Below are 16,851 nucleotides of genomic sequence, written 5' to 3'. Positions count from 1 at the left end.
CTTTCCAGTCATCCATTGTGTCTTGTTTTGGAATTTCTTCTTCCAGTTTCGGTCCAATATTTTCAAAGTAATGGTTGAACATTTCAAGTACCTCATTCATATCATCCTTATTAGTGTTTCCAACCATGAAATAGTGAGGCTAGTCTGCTTTCTTAGTGCTGTTCCTTATAATACTATTTAAGATGCTCTCATGTTATTTTTATTTTTATCTTGGACTTTTCTTGCCAGGGACAGTTGTTATCGTAGAGCTCCATATAAGTACCAAGGAAGCTGTCATATGCCTCATCCACATCTGTTGCACTGTAGACCCTCTCCCAACTTTGTTCTTCTAGATCTTTCCTGAAGGCACAGATGCTGTCCTCTGTACGCAGTCTTTGAAATGTCTTTTTTTCCTCCACCTGTCTTTTATTATAATGTTCATTGTGAATTGTGAACACTGGAAGATGATCACTGATGTCACTAATTAGCAGGCCACTGATGGTATTGTTATCAAAGTCATTGGTGAATATATTATCAATAAGGGTGGCACAGTGGTCTGTTATTCTACTTGGTCTGGTGATTTTAGCATATAAACTCAAGCTATACATGTCATGATCTGTGTGCTGCTCTGCTGCCCTCTGGCTGTTTTCTGTTGCAGCACACGTGTACCGGCAGGAGGAGCTAATTTGACACACCTGCAGGCAATTAAGGAAGCTCTTCTTAAGCTGCAGTCAAACACTTGTCCAGTGCTGGATTGTTACTCAGCCTACGCCAACTACCTGTTCTTTCCAGCATCTAGTTACCTCGTATTGTTACACTCTGGTCTTTCACTACCTTGTTTGCCTGTTCCTCCTGCAGTTGTTTTTTCCCCTGCAGTGGTGAGTCATTATCCTGCTTGATTGTTCAGCAGCGTTTTCATTTCTACTCTGCCTACCTGGGAGAATGAACAGAACAAGAATTTCATTGCATAGTATAACTGCTGTTTTACTGTGCATATGACAATAAAACTTTTGAATCTTGAATCTTTTTGTGCAGCTTTTTGTGTTTTTGTATTTTTCTCTCTGCTAGTTTACGCAGCACTCTTAGTTCTCTTACCTTTTTCCCTGTGACTAGGTCCAGGAGTTTTATGTTGTACTTTCTCGTTTTGTGTGTTTTTCCCCACTTGTGGACAACCTTTGTTAATAAACCCTTTTGTTACGATTGTGCTGTCTCTGCATATTGGAATCCAATTTTCTTTGTACTTATGTGGATTCAAAAGATCAATATTGAAGTCTCCACGTATAAAAATAGTTTTTGGACCTATGTCGGTAAACGTAGTCTAAATCCAATCCTCAAACATTCCAATCTTTGACTTTGGAGTTCTATACACACAACTTAACACATTTTTGCTTTTTTCTTTACAGATTTCAATTGTTGTACATTCTAAAATGTTGACAAATGACTTATTTTTTTTTACCATTTTGTAGTTCAGATGTTTGTCCACGTATACGGCCATACCTCCTCCATTTGCATTGTTCCTGTTTGCACACATCATTTCCTTCTAGCTCGAAGTCCATTCCTTTGTTAGCATTGATCCAAGTTTCTGAGAGTGCTATTACTTTGAAAGGATCTTTGAATTGGTTAAAATATTGTTTGATATCAGTGAAGTTTGCATACATGCTTCTGCTGTTTATGTGGATGATGGATAACTTGTCGTCGTTGATGAAGCTGTTGTTGTATTTCTCCTCCGTATAATAAGCAGTCGTCTTCCATGTTGGGAGACCTCCCTCAATATCTTTCTAGGTCCTTGATGTCTTTGACAACAAGAACTCTGGCCTCTGGTCCTCCATTTACTTTGATGAAGATTTTGCAGTTTGCACTCCATGTTCCTTGGATCTTTCCTCGCTTCCTCAGATCACGTGCTTTCTTTGCAATTTCAGCGTTGCGCTTTGTCAGGTGGTCATTCATGTAGACGTTTGTTCCTTTCAGCTTCCTTCCTTGTTTCAGCAAGGCAGCCTTAAATTTCCTATTAGTGAATTTGACGATGACGACGGGTGTAGTACTGTTCCTCCCATACAGTAGGATACGAGTATCAATAGATTGGATGTCTACATCCACCTCCTTCGATTGCAAAAAATCCACAACCTGTTGCTTCGTTGAGGCGACATCCATTTCATCTGGTTCTTCAGTATTCGCCACTGCTCTGGCATTGGACCTTGGTTTGATTCGAAGCTCACGACCGCGTCATTCATTCGTGTATTCTGGTCCATGTCATCTATGGTGGTTTTCAGCTGCTCAATGATTTCATCTTTTTCTTCACATTCTTTGAGAGTGGCCTGTAATTCTTTGTTCTCCACTGTCAGGTTTTGCACTTCCTTTCTTAATAACCCCATATCATTTTGCAATGCTTTATTCTCCGCTCTCTGACCTTGAACTTCCTTCTTTAGGGACCCTATTTCTTTTTGCATCTCTCCGTTGACTCCTCTCAGACCTTGAACTTCCTCTCTTAGACTATGAATTTCACTTTGCGCGGAGTTGGAATTCTCCACAAGACCTTGAATTTCTCTTTGCGTAGAATTGAAATTCTCCACAAGACTTTGAATTTGTTTTTGCATGAAGTTGGAGTTCTCCAAGTAGCTGCATCTGCTTTCCAAATCTCCCTAGGGCTTTCTCTGCGGTTTGCTCACATAATTCCGTTATGCCTCTTTTTTCTTTTCTCGTGTGGTTATTAATCTTCTGTAAGGCTCTCGCTGTTGCTATATCTACATCTCCACTCAGTTGTTTCATCTGATTAACTCTTTCGTCGTTGTCAGGTCTCGGCGGCGGGTGAGGTACAAGGCTAGCACCTCCGGTTGTCTCAGGAGTCAGTTCGACATCCTCCATATACTTGACTGAATCTGGAGTACTTCGACCTGAGCTGCTTGAACCACCGCTTGATACACTTCTTCTCCCTCGAGCCTTTGACATTGTTGACATAGTTTGACTGTAGTATTAAATAAAAGTAAAGATACTACAACAGGAGAAGACCAGTTGAGTTATATTATGTTCCAGAATTTACTGGAAATTATGTTGGGAAAAGTATTATCTTTATTTAACAAGATATGGGAAGAAGGGAAAATACCGAAACAATGGAAAAGTGCATGAATATTACCATTTAATAAACCCGGTAAGGATCCAAAGCATCCTGAGAACTATCGACCTATTGCTCTAACATCACATCTATGCAAATGCATGGAGAAAGTACTACCGTAGTCAGAAGACATCATTTCCTTTAAAGTCGAGACTTATCAGTGTGGTTTTAGAAAAGGACGATCAACAATGGATGCTGTAGTGAAAGTAGGTCATGAAATAGAGAAAACCTTCAAAATGAAAGAGTTGATGAATATTGTATTCTTTGATATTGAAAAGGCTTATGACTTCATGTGGCGGGAAGGTTTATTCATGAAGATGAACAGGATGGGAATTAGAGGTAGGTTCTATAACTGGGTCCTTCATTTCATATCGGACAGAAAATTCAAAGTTAAAATAGGATCAGAGATGTCAGAAGAATACAGTATAGCAAATGGTATACCACAGGGGAGTGTAATTAGCCCAGTTCTGTTCAATGTAATGATTAATGATATATTTATGAATTTGGTTAGAAGGATTGGGTCGGCCCTATATGCAGATGATGGAGTTATTTGGACAAGGGGACCAGACTCTGTAAACGTGGCAAGTAAAATGAAGGAAGCAATAAAGAAGATAGAACAATGGTCATATGACTGGGGATTTAAGCTATCACCCAATAAAACATGTTACATGACGATTACCAGGAAAAAAGGCATAAAAAATCAGAACCTGATGCTATATGGACAAAACATGATAAAAGTAGATCATTTTAAATATCTTGGTATGTGGCTAGATCAGAAAGGCACATGGAAGACCCATGTGGAAAAGGTAGAAGAGAAATGTAAGAGGATAATAAACTTAATGAGAGCTGTTACAGGTAAGGAGTGGGGAGCAGATAAACAGTCACTAATATATATATAGAGCTTTGATGAGAACAAATATAGATTATGGAAGTTTTGTATATGGAGCTGCAGCTAAAACACATTTAATGAAAATATGTACATATGTAAATATGTACAGGTGCAATCACATCAACACCAATTGAAGCAATGCAGGTTGAGTTAGGAGAAGTACCGTATGACCTGAGGGAGAGATATAAACTTATGTTGACATACTGGAGTAGTCTTAAAGGATGTAGGCTTGGACATCTGGCCAAGAATGTGATAGAGGAATGTTGGGAGTATAATACAACTAAAAGTAATAGCTTTGGATGGGTAATTAAAAATAAAACAGACAAATAAAACACAAAAAATATACATATTAATAATTCTATACCCATAAGTAACGTTTCTATCTGTGTTGAGAACAGCCAAGGCCGTGATTGAGAAATCCAATAATGCAGAGTCAAGTCCGTGTAACAAAAAGTATTTTAATACAAAAATGGAAAACGAAAGTACAAAACTAACACAAGGAAAAAAAGTACAACGAAAATACCTCCGGACCTAGTCGCGGGAATAATAACTGAAAACACTGCTAGCACGGTAGACTGAGCAGGGAAAAAGAAGTACCAGGAATTACGGCTACTGCTGAAGAACGTCAAGCAGGCAGGGTGGTACTTATGATGTACTGTAGAAGAGCGTGGGTCAGAAAACCAAAAACACAATGCAACGAGAATGCTGGCGTGAGCATGACAAGGTGTAGCAAAGGGTACAATCTGGAACTGGACATGAGTTTACACACATCTTAAATAGCGCTTCTAATCAGTTGCAGGTGATGACAATCAGCTCATCAGGGTGCTCAGGAGTGTGCTGCAACAGAGGACAAGTAGATGGCAGTAACGCAGCACACAATCCTGACAATCCAGCTATATCCAAAACCTGAAGTAGCTATACATATAACAGAGTTAAAAAAATAAGGACATAAAGCAAGTCAATACTGTATTTTAGAAACAAATATTACAGTTATTTAGATATTTATGGAGATGGATCAAAAAGTGAAGAAGGGAAGGTGGGGATTGGAATCTATGTACCATCAATGAACGATAGCATTGCAAAAGGTTTACCAGATCAGCTTTCCGTTTATACAGCAGAAATGATGGCAATTATTATAGGTTTGCAATGGATAGAGGAAATAAAAGCAGATAGAGTGGTATGTTGTGTGGACTCTCTGGCAGCATTATACAGTATTAATAATATGGAATCAAGTCGAGAGGATTTATTATTAGAAATACATCAAAGCCTATTCCAACTATACATGTTAAAAATAGAAATAAGATTTTGCTGGGTGCCTGCACATGTAGGGGTGGAGGGAATGAGGTGGCAGATAAAATGGCTAAAATGGGAATTAGAAGGAATGAAATTATAGATATACCTGCTGGTAAAGGCGAAGTAAAGGCAATAATCAAAAAACAAATGATGGAGAAATGGCAAAATAGGTGGGATGAGGGTAGTAGCGGTAGAAAGTATTATAAAGTACAAAAATCTATCAGCGCACAAGGGGTGAAGAGAAAAAACAGAAAAGAGGAAATAGTGTTAACTAGGATGAGGCTCAATCACACCGGGTTAAATGACAAGATGTTTTTGATAGGGAAATGTAAAACAAAAGTATGTATGGAGTGCAAAAGTATAGAGAACGTAGAACACATATTACTACACTGCAAGAGATATAGGGAAGAACGTGTAACGTTAAGGAAAAGAATTAAGAAGATAGGAAAGGAATGGAGCATTGAGGGTATCTTAGGAACAGGTGGGGAGGGGTAAGAGATATACAGAGGGCAGTGATGGAGCATTTGAAGGACACACGATTATATAATAGAATATATAATAATATTAATAATATAAATAATATTAATATTATTATTAGTAGTAGTACAAGTAGTTTCCTCATGATCTGAGTTAGTATAAAATAAGACACATGGCCCATGTTACATACTCTGGTACAGTAGGTGGCGGTATGCACCTTTAAAGTCATGGTTGCAACCCGCCATTGAACTAAAAGGTGAAGAAGAAGAAAAAGAGCTCACCGGATGTTGATAGATAGAAAAGCTCACATGTTAACAAGTATCCCGCGGATAGTGTTTGCGTTGTTAAATTAAACTAGACATTCCAAAGATGTCGGCGTCGTTGATCAGGAGAGGACTGGAGCTGCTGAGCAATGACATTAAAGGTAAGTGTAAAGACTTAGCTCGCTAACCTTAGTAGCCGTGTTGTAGTACGACTCGTAGGGAGGCTTATTTTCAAAATATATGGGATAATAATACCAGCTGGGTTTCCTCGTACCGTATTTAGAGTGTGGAATGTGTAACTAGCATGTTCAAAGTGTTGCGTGTATACTTTGGAGGGTCAGCGCAGTGTTCGTGGAGTAGTGATGGGAATTTCGGCGCGTCAAGAGAGACGTTCCTTAGGACTCGGCTGACTCAAAGTTGTCGACTCCCAAATGGCTCTTCTGATTTTTGTTTCGCCGTTATTTTGGTAATAAATTATTTTATAATTTTATTATCGAAATCATGTCCAAAATGAATTACTAATACATTGCATAGATCGTTTGTCATGGCTCATCAATAAGTATTTATTTCTTAATTGCACAAGTGTTGTCATGTCTCATGTCTTTGGCTGCCTCCTTCCAGGTGACAATAAGCTGAAGAAGAAGAAGCAGTCCACACCCAGTGCTGCCACAGTGAGGGGGCTGGTGAGCACCAAGCGACAGGGCGTGACCCGGCAGGTCAAGCGGCTGCAGGGCCGCCTTTGTCCCGCCAAGAGCAAAGCTACGGTCAAAGACAAGAGGATCAAGTGTGCTGTGGGTCAGTCTACTCACTGTATCTACAAAAATGTCTTGACTTTTTCTTTTTTCTGTGCTGAATTATTGTTGCTCATTGTCCTTGCTGACTGTAGACGAGTTCCGGAAAAAGCAGCAGAAAAGTCCGATTTCGGACAACCTCAAATACCTTATGAGAACCAGCTTCAAGGCAGACAGATCTGACACGTCAAAGGTGAGCCAAGCAAACACTTAACCTGTACAGTAGTTCACAAAGCATGGGCGCGCCATAAAAATTGCTATTTTTAACACTCTCAGCCTTATAATATGCCTCACACACTTATAAAATGTATAGGTACTCTCCACTAATAAATGACAATGAAAGATGATTGATAGGAGAGCAGATGGAATCGGAGTCACGGTGCAGACCAACATTTATTGACGTTTTTTCTTGTGAGAGCTACTTTTAGAAAATGAAAATGGCCATGAGCTACTCATTTTTGTAGAAATGATTTTCATACATTATTTCAACCCAAACAAAGCAAATATGCTTGTTTTACCAAAACATTAACAAAATGCTGGTATCCACAACTCACATTTTATGTTTCAGAATACATTTCTTTCTAGTGTTTTCTCATTATTAACTGAAAACCTGAATGAAAAGCAGGCCTGCGGGCGCCTCATGTGGTCGTGGGGGGCTACCTGGTGCCCGCGAGCACTGTTGGTACCCCCTGGTGTAGACTTTAGCCTGGTTATTGACTGCCGCAACAACCAAGCTTTCGTCTTCTGTGGTGCCACCTCCATCACCCTCTAAGGCGGCTAGCCAGTGGATTCGTCCCGGCGAGCAGTCCCAAGAAGATGCAGGCATTCCTCTACATAATCCACATTGCTTTCCTGTTATAATTCCAGTGACAACTTAGATCTTGTTTTAACTAGTGTTCACCGCACTGCAAAAAAGTCGACTGTAGAAGGAACGTCGTGGATGACAAATTTCCTCTGCATCCCTCCTCAGATCCAGAGCTACAATGCAGGAAGGCAGTCCAGGAATCGCCCTGACAAGCCTACTCAGGAGCCCAAAGAGATGTCAGTGTTCACAGAGAAGGAGTTCCAGCAGTTCCAGAAGGAATATTTTGGCACAACCGTGGCTGCCAAGAAAAAGAGTTCATCCAAACAATAAACTCTCAGAGAAGACGCCAAGCTGCATTACTGGACCTGAGAGTAGCAATGCTTGCTAACTTGCTAAAGATCAAGCTGAATGTGTCTCTACGGACTTTGATTATTATTTTTTATGTGCATTCTGCAAGAAGACCTTATGCTTGAATTCTAGTAAACGAATGCTCCATATCAACAGCTGAGTGTTTGTCATGTGAAGTGAATTAATTTCTCTCATATATATATATATATATATATATATATACATACATATATACATACACTGGTTAGCATGTTGGCCGCACAAGTCACAGTCCGGAGATCGGGAAGACCTGGTTTCGAATCTCCTTCGGGCATTTCTGTGTGGAGTTTGCATGTTCTCCCTGTGCGTGGGTTTTCTGCGGGTACTCCGGTTTCCTCCCACATTCCAAAAAACATTGTTCATTGGTGATTCTAAATTGTCCATAGGTATGAATACGAGTGTGAATGGTTGTCTATATGTGCCCTGCGATTGGCTGGCGACCAGTCGTCCAAAGTCAGCTGGGATAGGCTCCAGCATACGCCCGCGACCCTAATGAGGAGAACCGGCATAGAAAATGGATGGATGGATATACTGTAAATACTATATAATGTATAATCGAATTTAAGGGCTGGTAAATAATATACGCGATATTAATGTATTAGCAAAACTTGACCACCAGGGCGCAGTGTTGTCCACATGTTCCCCCTGCGTGTGACCTCGCCTTGGGTTCATCACCAGCCATTAAAAAAAAGTGAAGTGAATTTAATGTAATTATAATGTACCAACAATAATGCAATAGCTAATTGAGTTATACTTATACACGTATGCTTTCACCGCAAAGTGAATAAGATGACGATGATAATTTGATAGCGAGCTGTCATTGTTTGCAACGTTCGCAAGCTTGTGTAATGTTTTAGTCACGGCTTACTTACCATATACTAAGTTTACAAAGTCTTTACCAAGTATTTCTGAATAGCAACCGATGTTCAAATGTTTGCCCAACTCGCCTTGTGAAACCTACACGGCCAAAACAATGTTGACATGACGTGGTTGCCCTATACAGTATACGTCACTTGACTCTACCAATCAAAACACGGTACAGCGTGTTTTATTCATCTGCACTCTTTAGTCTGCAAAAGCTGAATTGAGAAACAGATTCCGCCGCTCACCCGCTCTGCAATGTAACAACTGCTAACGTACCCATGGCGGAGGAACACACTTGGCGGTGCTGCGGTGCAATATAAGCCGCTGCATCTCATCACTGTCGTTCTTCGTCCTTTGCTTTCTCGTTGAATTTGTTGTGGCTGCTCTCAGGCATCAAAATGGCAGTTTAAAGGCGTGTGGCGGCTATCCTTGCATTGGCAACAAACTGGCAGTGCAGCGGCAAATAGCACTGGCAATTTCCGGCATAATGGCGTAAGTTTGTCTTTTCAGCCTTAATTTTGGTACTTCTGGTTTCGTGTGTCGCTTTTGTAACTGACAACTGCTCGAGACGTGTTTAAATCATACTTCACTTGTTACATATAAATGACTGGTGTTGTCTGTCTGTGGAGATATAGACATGGCTTTTATGTTATCTCATTTTGAAGGTAGCCGACAGTTAAGATAGCCTACGCACGCGTCAACTACTTACCGCCGTAACGGCGCCTTTTAAGTGCAGTCAGGGCTTACTATGTAAGTTCAATAAATTTGCTCTTAAAATCGCAGGTAAATAGGTTGAGTGTGGATTGTGCAGTTTGATTGTATTTGAAGCCGGCTGTTGTTTGTATACATAACTATACTGACAACGTGGCGGGACCAAGATGGCGCGCAGGCTTAGTCGCCAAGTCCTAGCTTGTGACGAAAATGGCGGGCGCCTTTCTTCTCCCCCACCCTCACGTCTCACCGAAAAAGGGCGTGGTTACCGCTCCCAGCATGACCAAATTAGGAAATATACTCCGGGAGTGGGCGGTGTGTTGGCCTTTTACGCTGCTATGACGCTGAGTGGAAAAGATTATCTTAAATTAGCCCCCACTGCCACCATCCCCCCCTTAGGCTGCTGTCTTGAGGCTTAACGACTTTACTGTGTTGCCATTTGAAGCTTTACTTCTAAAGATGGGTAATTTGGGAACATACAATTTGCAGACAGATTGTCTCACTGAGGGGGGTGATGTTTTAAGACTGTCTACCATATTATGTATATTGTTGAAGGTGTATAACAAGTATTTGAAATTACCCCAACCCCCTGAGTGTTGGAACAGTAATTCTTCCCCTTTTTTGAAAGTGACATGTCTGAATTGGTGTATGCAGGTCTCTCCTGGCAACTCCCCTCACCTTTGCTGCCGTCGACAGCAGTTTGGAACTTCTCGACGTACAAACGTCTCCGCACTCCATTTTATTCTCCTGCACGTGGCCATCGCTGATCAGCAGCCATGATGATGCTCTCTCAGTTCACCTTGGAGGACGTGGAGGCCCTGTACTTAGGTTGGTGTCATGACAACACAGCCAGATGAACCAGTATTGCCAAGCTGAGAATGAATAAACCATCCATGCTAATTGGTAATTGGTCCGCAGGGCCCTCATTTCTGATGGCTGACCCAATGGGGCCCCTTCTGGACCAAGATGAAGAGGAAGCGCTTTCACCCTCCTCCTCCCTCGAGGGGGAGGTCCCGGCTTCGCCACCCCTCTCCTTGTCCCCCTACTCCACCTTGCTGTCGCCCCCATCCCCTCCTCTCGGTCACTGCTCGTCCTTCCTGGATGCCAAGGGGGGAGCCCTCCCCTGGCTGAGTGCCGGCGGCCTGCTCGACCCTCTCGTGGGAGCAGACGATAGCAAAGGTGAGGCTGAAAGCATACAAGGGCCACATGGATATATTTTGTGCATTACAAAGATGCAAAAACCCGACAAACGAAACCAAACATCCACAGCTTAGCTTTGTGTGATAGGTAACAAAACTAGTTAATTAGTTTGCTCCTTTTTTTTATCCTTTATTTAACCTGGAGAACCTCATTGAGATATATAATCTCTTTCTAGAGTGTCCTGGCCAAGAGGCAGCACAATTTACAAGTTACATCAGACATTCATACACACATTATAAAAAATAAAAATACAAGGTAATAAAAGTAATCAGGCAAAGCATTTACAGCATGATTATTTTTTTCAACCCAAACATCTAAAAGTCTCTCAAAAGAGTAAAGCTTCAAGTCAGATTGGAGCTTATTCCAGGAAAATGGTGCAGAATAACTGAATGCCTTTTGACCTTGTTCTGAGTTTACTCTTGGAACAGTCAACATGATAGTCTTTAGATCTGAAGTTATAGCGACCGGTGTCTCTGGGCAAAATATAATCACACACACACACACACATATACGTATATATACATACATACATACATACATACTGTACATACACACACACACACACATACACGTATATATACATACATACATACATACTGTACATACACACACACACACACACCTAGACCTTATGGTCAAAAGAAACAAGGCACACGCCTTACTTTAATTATTTGCAAAGGTGTAGGCTTGCCTATCTTTCATCAGAGAGACCGGAATGAGGAAAAAGAAGCACGGTGGGCGGACCTTAAACAGTCTGGTCAGACCAGCTCAAACCAGTTTTACCACAGCCCTTTTTCTGATTCTAAAGGTCACCTTAATGACCTTCGAGACCAAAGTTCTGGTGACCCAGTCTGGACGCAGACTCTGTCCTATTAGGACAAGTTAAACTTTTGACAGGGTGCTGATGATTGGACTGGTGCAGCTTGTTTTAAACTATGATACCGGAAACCAATTGCATGTGAATTCAGCCATCAGCCAATCAAATCTGTGCACTCCAGACGCTAAATATTGTGACTCTAATTCCAACATAGTCAGATGAAAGGAAAGGACTGAATGATTCAGAGGTATGAAGAGAGACGGGCGAGTGGGAGACAATAGAAAAATATACACTAATCCCTTGTCACTTGCGCTTTGATGTTGCAGATTCACTCATGATTTTTCAAAAATAATAAATCATGCTGTTAGGCCTGTCATGAAAATGTATATCCATTTATGGAAGGATAACAAAAAACGGTCTAACTATGAGCCCTCGATAAATTGACACTTACGTGTATGCGCGTCTGCTCCATCTGTTAGTGTCTCTGTGGTACACAGGCTGACAAGAGGGTTCACTCTGCTTGTGTCTGTGTTCTTTGGCTCCATATGAAATGAACACAGAAGCGAGCATCTTCTCAGCTAGCTTATAAAGCCTCTTGGTTCCAGTAGTGGAGGCGGGGGCTACGTATACGGAGTGCGAGCAGTTAGCTAGCAGGCACGATTATGAATGAAGGCACAAAAGCACTCGTTTCTAAGCCGAATGCCACAGTTCCAGTGTGGATCTGAAGCAAAGCCTTCTTCCCGACAGTCAATGCTAACTGAGGCGTTTGATCGGCGGACTAAATATTAAACGAAACATTGCAAAATACTGCGTGTTCAGTGTCGCTCGCTACCATTGCACAAGAAATGCAACCTTTCGGTACAGTTGAAAAGCCAATAGTGGGCATTGCCTGGGAGTATCAACAACATTGCATTTTAGCTCACTGTCTACATGTCATGTATTCGTGTGTGAGTAATTCACTTCACTTCCTGGACTGCGTGACGCCATTTCAAAATGGATGTCAATTCTCTGTCTGCAGATGATGCATTCACTGGCATAGAATGGATGGCGGAGAAAATCGACCTCAGCGATTTGGACCTAGAGTCGCTAGTTGACTCGTGTTCGTCTGAGGAGTGTCCCGGTTCTCCCGAGGACCTCCTGGACTCCCTGCACTCACACATGGATTTGGACCTGGACACCTTTGACCCTCCTGCTCCCAACGACCACCTTGAGCTGGAGAGGCCCGCCATCCCACCAGAACCCCCGCTCCTCGCACCACTGGAGGTCTCTAAAGAGGAAGTAGCACCCTCCCACAAGGTGGTTATGAAGTCCGAGCCCTGCTCCCCACCCCCATCCCCTCCTGCCTCCACGATGTGTGAATTGGGGAGCGAGGTTGACACAAAATCTCCCCTTGCTGCCATCATCCCAGATCCCAGCGGAAGCCCCATTGTGGTGGTGGTGCTCTCCAACAAAGACACGCCCCCCCTTGTGTCCCTCCCAGAGCTGCCTGTCAGGTCCCCGCCAACGTTCAGCGACTGCGACAGTGACTCTGGCATTGAGTCGGTTGCCAGCTCTCCAGCTTTCGTCTCCTCCCCCGCCCCTGATTCCTCCCGCACAAAACCATACGCCAAACCTGAGCCCGCCTCTGCCTCCTCCCTTAAGGGCAAGGTGAAGTCTGTGTCAGGTGCCCCCAAGGTGGTGGAGAAGAAGCTCAAGAAGATGGAGCAGAACAAGACTGCGGCTACGCGCTACCGCCAGAAGAAGCGCGTGGAGCAGGAGCTGCTGGGCGTGGAGCGCGACGAGCTGGAGAAGAAGAATCGCGAGCTGGCCGAGAAGGCAGAGTCCATCAGCAGAGAGATCCAGTATCTCAAAGACCTGATGGAGGAGGTCCGCAAGCACCATCGTGGCAAGATGAGCTCAGGCGCTACTTAGGAGAATGCTTTGCCACTGACAAGCGTGCAAGTGTGTGAAACGAGTAAGGGAGGGGCTGAGAGGTGGTCAGGTGACTCATCTGTTTAATGCTTTTCTCCCAGTCCGCTGTTCCATTCCCACATGTCCTCCGTGTACTTTACCCCCTGCTTCATATAGTCCCTCAGTATATTAGTCTGTTGCCATAGCAACCTTCCTCTTCTCAGCTTCAAGTCCAGAATGGGTCCTCTTGAGTGTTTTGATGACTTAGTGTGCGTGTGTGTACATAAGTTTCTTGCTTGAATGCTAGCTACTTCCTGTCTTTATTTAATACAACTTAGTTCATGAGTGGTGGCCGCTCTAATGGCTTGTACAAATGCTCTGCCTCTGCTTTTCTAATAAACTTATTCTCTCAATCACAAATATCTTATTTTTCTTTCACCTCAACTGTACATTGTATTTTATCCAGGGATGTCAAATGATTAAACATTTTTTAAATCAAAATCACTATTTGGCAGCTGTGAAATACAGTATGCCTGCTTTTACTGTATTTTATGACCTACAGTACAGTCATGGACAAAAGTCTTGTCATAGGTAGACAGTATGAAGTAAAAACCTCATAACTCCCTAACTAATCCTATTGAGAACTATGGTTCATATGAATCATTGTAGTCTTGGCATTCTCTGGTAAAAAAAAAAAATAACACGACGTGTCTTCGAACCGTCATGAATCAGTTGGTTGTACATACAGACTCTTTCCAAAAAATTAGAATGTCATGGAAAAATTGTTTAATTTCCATAATTCCATTCAAAAAGTTAAACTTTCATAGATTATAGATTCAGGGCCCACAATTTAAACAATTTCAAGTGTTTATTTTTACGTAATTTGGGCTTCCAGCTCATAAAACCCACGAAAACAGGAATTCAAAAAATTAGAATACTGTGAAGAAATCACCATTTACGTCTCAGTTTTTGCAGGAAAAAAGAAAGAAATTAGGATCACATCAAATCAATAAAAATATGGTACTTTCAAAACGATAGGTCAATCTTCAGTACTTGGTTGGGAACCCCTTTGCATTGCCTGGGAGTTATGGAAGCCCAGATTTCCTTGATGCTTCATGTCAGCTCTTCTTTGTTGTTGGGTCTGGTGCCCCTCATTTTCCTCTTGAGAATACCCCATAGATTCTCAATGGGGTTTAGGTCCGGTGAGTTGGCTGGCCAGTCAAGCCCTGTGATGGCATGGGCATCAAACCAGGTTTTGGTGCTTCTGGCGGTATGGGCAGGGGCCAGGTCCTGCTGGAAGATGAAATCTGCATCTCCATACAGATCCTCAGCAGAAGGAATCATGAAGTCCTCTAAAACATTCTGGTAGACTGTTGCGGTGACCTTGGATTTAAGAAAGCGGAGTTTACCAACACCTGCACCGGACATTGCACCCCAAATCATGACGGACTGTGGATATTTCACACTGGACCTCAGGCAGCTTGGGTTCTGTTCCTCACCCGTCTTCCTCCAAACCCTTGGACCTTGATTCCCAAATGAAAGGCACACTTTACTTTCATCGGAAAAGAGGACCTGGACCACTGGCCAACGGTCCAGTCCTTCTTCTCCTTGGCCCAGTGGAGACGCTTCCTACGTTGGCTCAGGTTCAGAAGTGGCTTGACCCGAGGAACCCGACAGTTGTAGCCCATCTCCCGGATGCGTCTGAATGTGGTGGTTTTTGAAGCTGTGACTCCCGCCACATTCCACTCTTTCTGGATCTCTGCCAGATTCTTGAATCTTCCCTGTTTGATAATCCGCTGAAGCCCACGGTCATCTCTTTTGCTGGTGCATCTTCTCCTGCCACATTTTGCCCTTCCTCTAGACTTTCCATTGATATGCTTGGACACAGCACTCTGTGAACAACCAGCCTCCTTAGCTATGAACTTTTGTGGCTTACCCATCCTATGGAGGGTATCAATGATGGTCTTCTGGCCAGTTGTCATGTCTGCAGTCTTCCCCATATTGAACCCAACTGAGACAATTGAACCAAACTGAAGCAATTTAATGACACCTGGGGAAGCCTGTGCAGGTGATTTGAGTTTAGTAGATGATTAGTGTGTGACACTCAGTTTAAAACATTCATGCCCTGCAAAATTTGGGCTGATTTCTTCACAGTATTCTAATTTTTTGAATTCCTTTTTTCGTGGGTTTAATGAGCTGGAAGCCCAAATTATGTAAAAATAAACAAATAAATACTTGAAATCGTTTAAATTGTGGGCCCTGAGTCTATAATCTATGAAAGTTTAACTTTTTGAATGGAATTATGGAAATTAAACAATTTTTCCATGACATTCCAATTTTTTCTGGAAAGGGTCTGTAATAGTCACAGACAGGTTATTAGCTGGACAAAAGTCTTGTCACGTTTTACACTTTATTGAAATTTATTCAACAAACATTTCTTTGTTTCAGAACAACATCAAAGCATCATAGCAACAAGCATGTTGAACATTTTTACCATGAGAGATTTGATCCTTTCAGTATCGGCTGTGGCTTCCCTTTGCTTGGATGACGGTTGACATTCGGCTGGGCAGGGACTCGTACAACTGGTTGATGATGGCATAAAACACAGCCTCACATGCCTTCCGCAGGTCATCTAGATTCTTTGGCTTTGTCTTCCAGGTGTCTTCCTTCATTTTTGCCCAGACTACAATGCTAAGACTACAATGATTCATATGAACCATAGTTCTCAACAATAGGATTAGTTAGGGAGTTATGAGGTTTTAACTTTATACTGTCTACCTATGACAAGACTTTTGTCCATGACTGTAAAGGACACTATTATACACTGCTCAAAAAAATTAAAGGAACACTTCGAAAACACATCAGATCTAAACTGGGGAAAAATGATCTTGAATATCTTTCCTGATAATAAGTGGGTGATGTATTAGTAACAAAATGATGCCACATCATTTGATAGAAATGAAAATGATCACCCTATAGAGGGGGAAATCAAAGACACCCCAAAAATGAAAGTGAAAAAATGATGCAGCACACTGGTCCATTTTGCTAAAATGTCATTGTAGCAACTCAAAATGATTCTCAGTAGTTTGTGTGGCCCCCACGTGCTTGTACGCATGCCTGACAACGTCGGGGCATGCTCCTAATGAGACTACGGATGGAGGAGATTCCAGGAGACGGGTAGTTACTCCAGGAGAGTTGGACAGGGCCATAGAAGGCCCTTCAACCCTCAGCAGGATCGGTATCTGCTCCTTTGTGCAAGGAGGAACAGGATGAGCACTGCCAGAGCCCTACAATATGACCTCCAGCAGGCCACTGGTGTGAATGTTTCTGACCAAACAATCAGAAACAGGCTCCATGAGGGTGGCCTGAGGGCCCG

The 16,851-nt window shown here is 42.4% G+C and overlaps 2 protein-coding genes across 2 annotated transcripts; both read left to right on the top strand.

Moving 5' to 3' along the window:
* Positions 1-5,994: 5,994 nt before the first annotated feature.
* rps19bp1 (ribosomal protein S19 binding protein 1) lies at positions 5,995-8,103 on the top strand. Its single transcript, XM_054779623.1, has 4 exons — positions 5,995-6,171; positions 6,632-6,805; positions 6,897-6,994; positions 7,772-8,103. The coding sequence occupies exons 1-4, from the start codon at positions 6,117-6,119 to the stop codon at positions 7,934-7,936; spliced, it is 492 nt and encodes a 163-aa protein (XP_054635598.1). The 5' UTR covers positions 5,995-6,116; the 3' UTR covers positions 7,937-8,103.
* A 1,079-nt stretch (positions 8,104-9,182) lies between these two features.
* On the top strand, positions 9,183-13,895 carry atf4a (activating transcription factor 4a). Its single transcript, XM_054780420.1, has 4 exons — positions 9,183-9,349; positions 10,223-10,396; positions 10,487-10,747; positions 12,604-13,895. Exons 2-4 carry the CDS (start codon positions 10,345-10,347, stop codon positions 13,494-13,496), a joined length of 1,206 nt encoding a protein of 401 aa, XP_054636395.1. The 5' UTR covers positions 9,183-9,349; positions 10,223-10,344; the 3' UTR covers positions 13,497-13,895.
* Positions 13,896-16,851: the final 2,956 nt, after the last annotated feature.

The sequence above is a fragment of the Dunckerocampus dactyliophorus genome, chromosome 6 (genome assembly GCF_027744805.1).
Source record: "Dunckerocampus dactyliophorus isolate RoL2022-P2 chromosome 6, RoL_Ddac_1.1, whole genome shotgun sequence".
Classification (NCBI taxonomy): domain Eukaryota; kingdom Metazoa; phylum Chordata; class Actinopteri; order Syngnathiformes; family Syngnathidae; genus Dunckerocampus; species Dunckerocampus dactyliophorus.
The sequence above is the reverse complement of the archived record's forward strand: the minus strand, read 5'-3'. Positions and strand labels throughout refer to the sequence as shown.

Coding starts and splice junctions, on each gene's coding strand:
- rps19bp1 (XM_054779623.1), top strand. CDS start 6,117: ATGTCGGCGTCGTTGATCAGGAGAGGACTGGAGCTGCTGAGCAATGAC. Junction 6,806..6,896: donor GAGGATCAAGTGTGCTGTGG/GTCAGTCTACTC, acceptor TGCTGACTGTAG/ACGAGTTCCGGAAAAAGCAG. Junction 6,995..7,771: donor ACAGATCTGACACGTCAAAG/GTGAGCCAAGCA, acceptor ATCCCTCCTCAG/ATCCAGAGCTACAATGCAGG.
- atf4a (XM_054780420.1), top strand. CDS start 10,345: ATGATGATGCTCTCTCAGTTCACCTTGGAGGACGTGGAGGCCCTGTAC. Junction 10,397..10,486: donor CGTGGAGGCCCTGTACTTAG/GTTGGTGTCATG, acceptor ATTGGTCCGCAG/GGCCCTCATTTCTGATGGCT. Junction 10,748..12,603: donor GGGAGCAGACGATAGCAAAG/GTGAGGCTGAAA, acceptor CTCTGTCTGCAG/ATGATGCATTCACTGGCATA.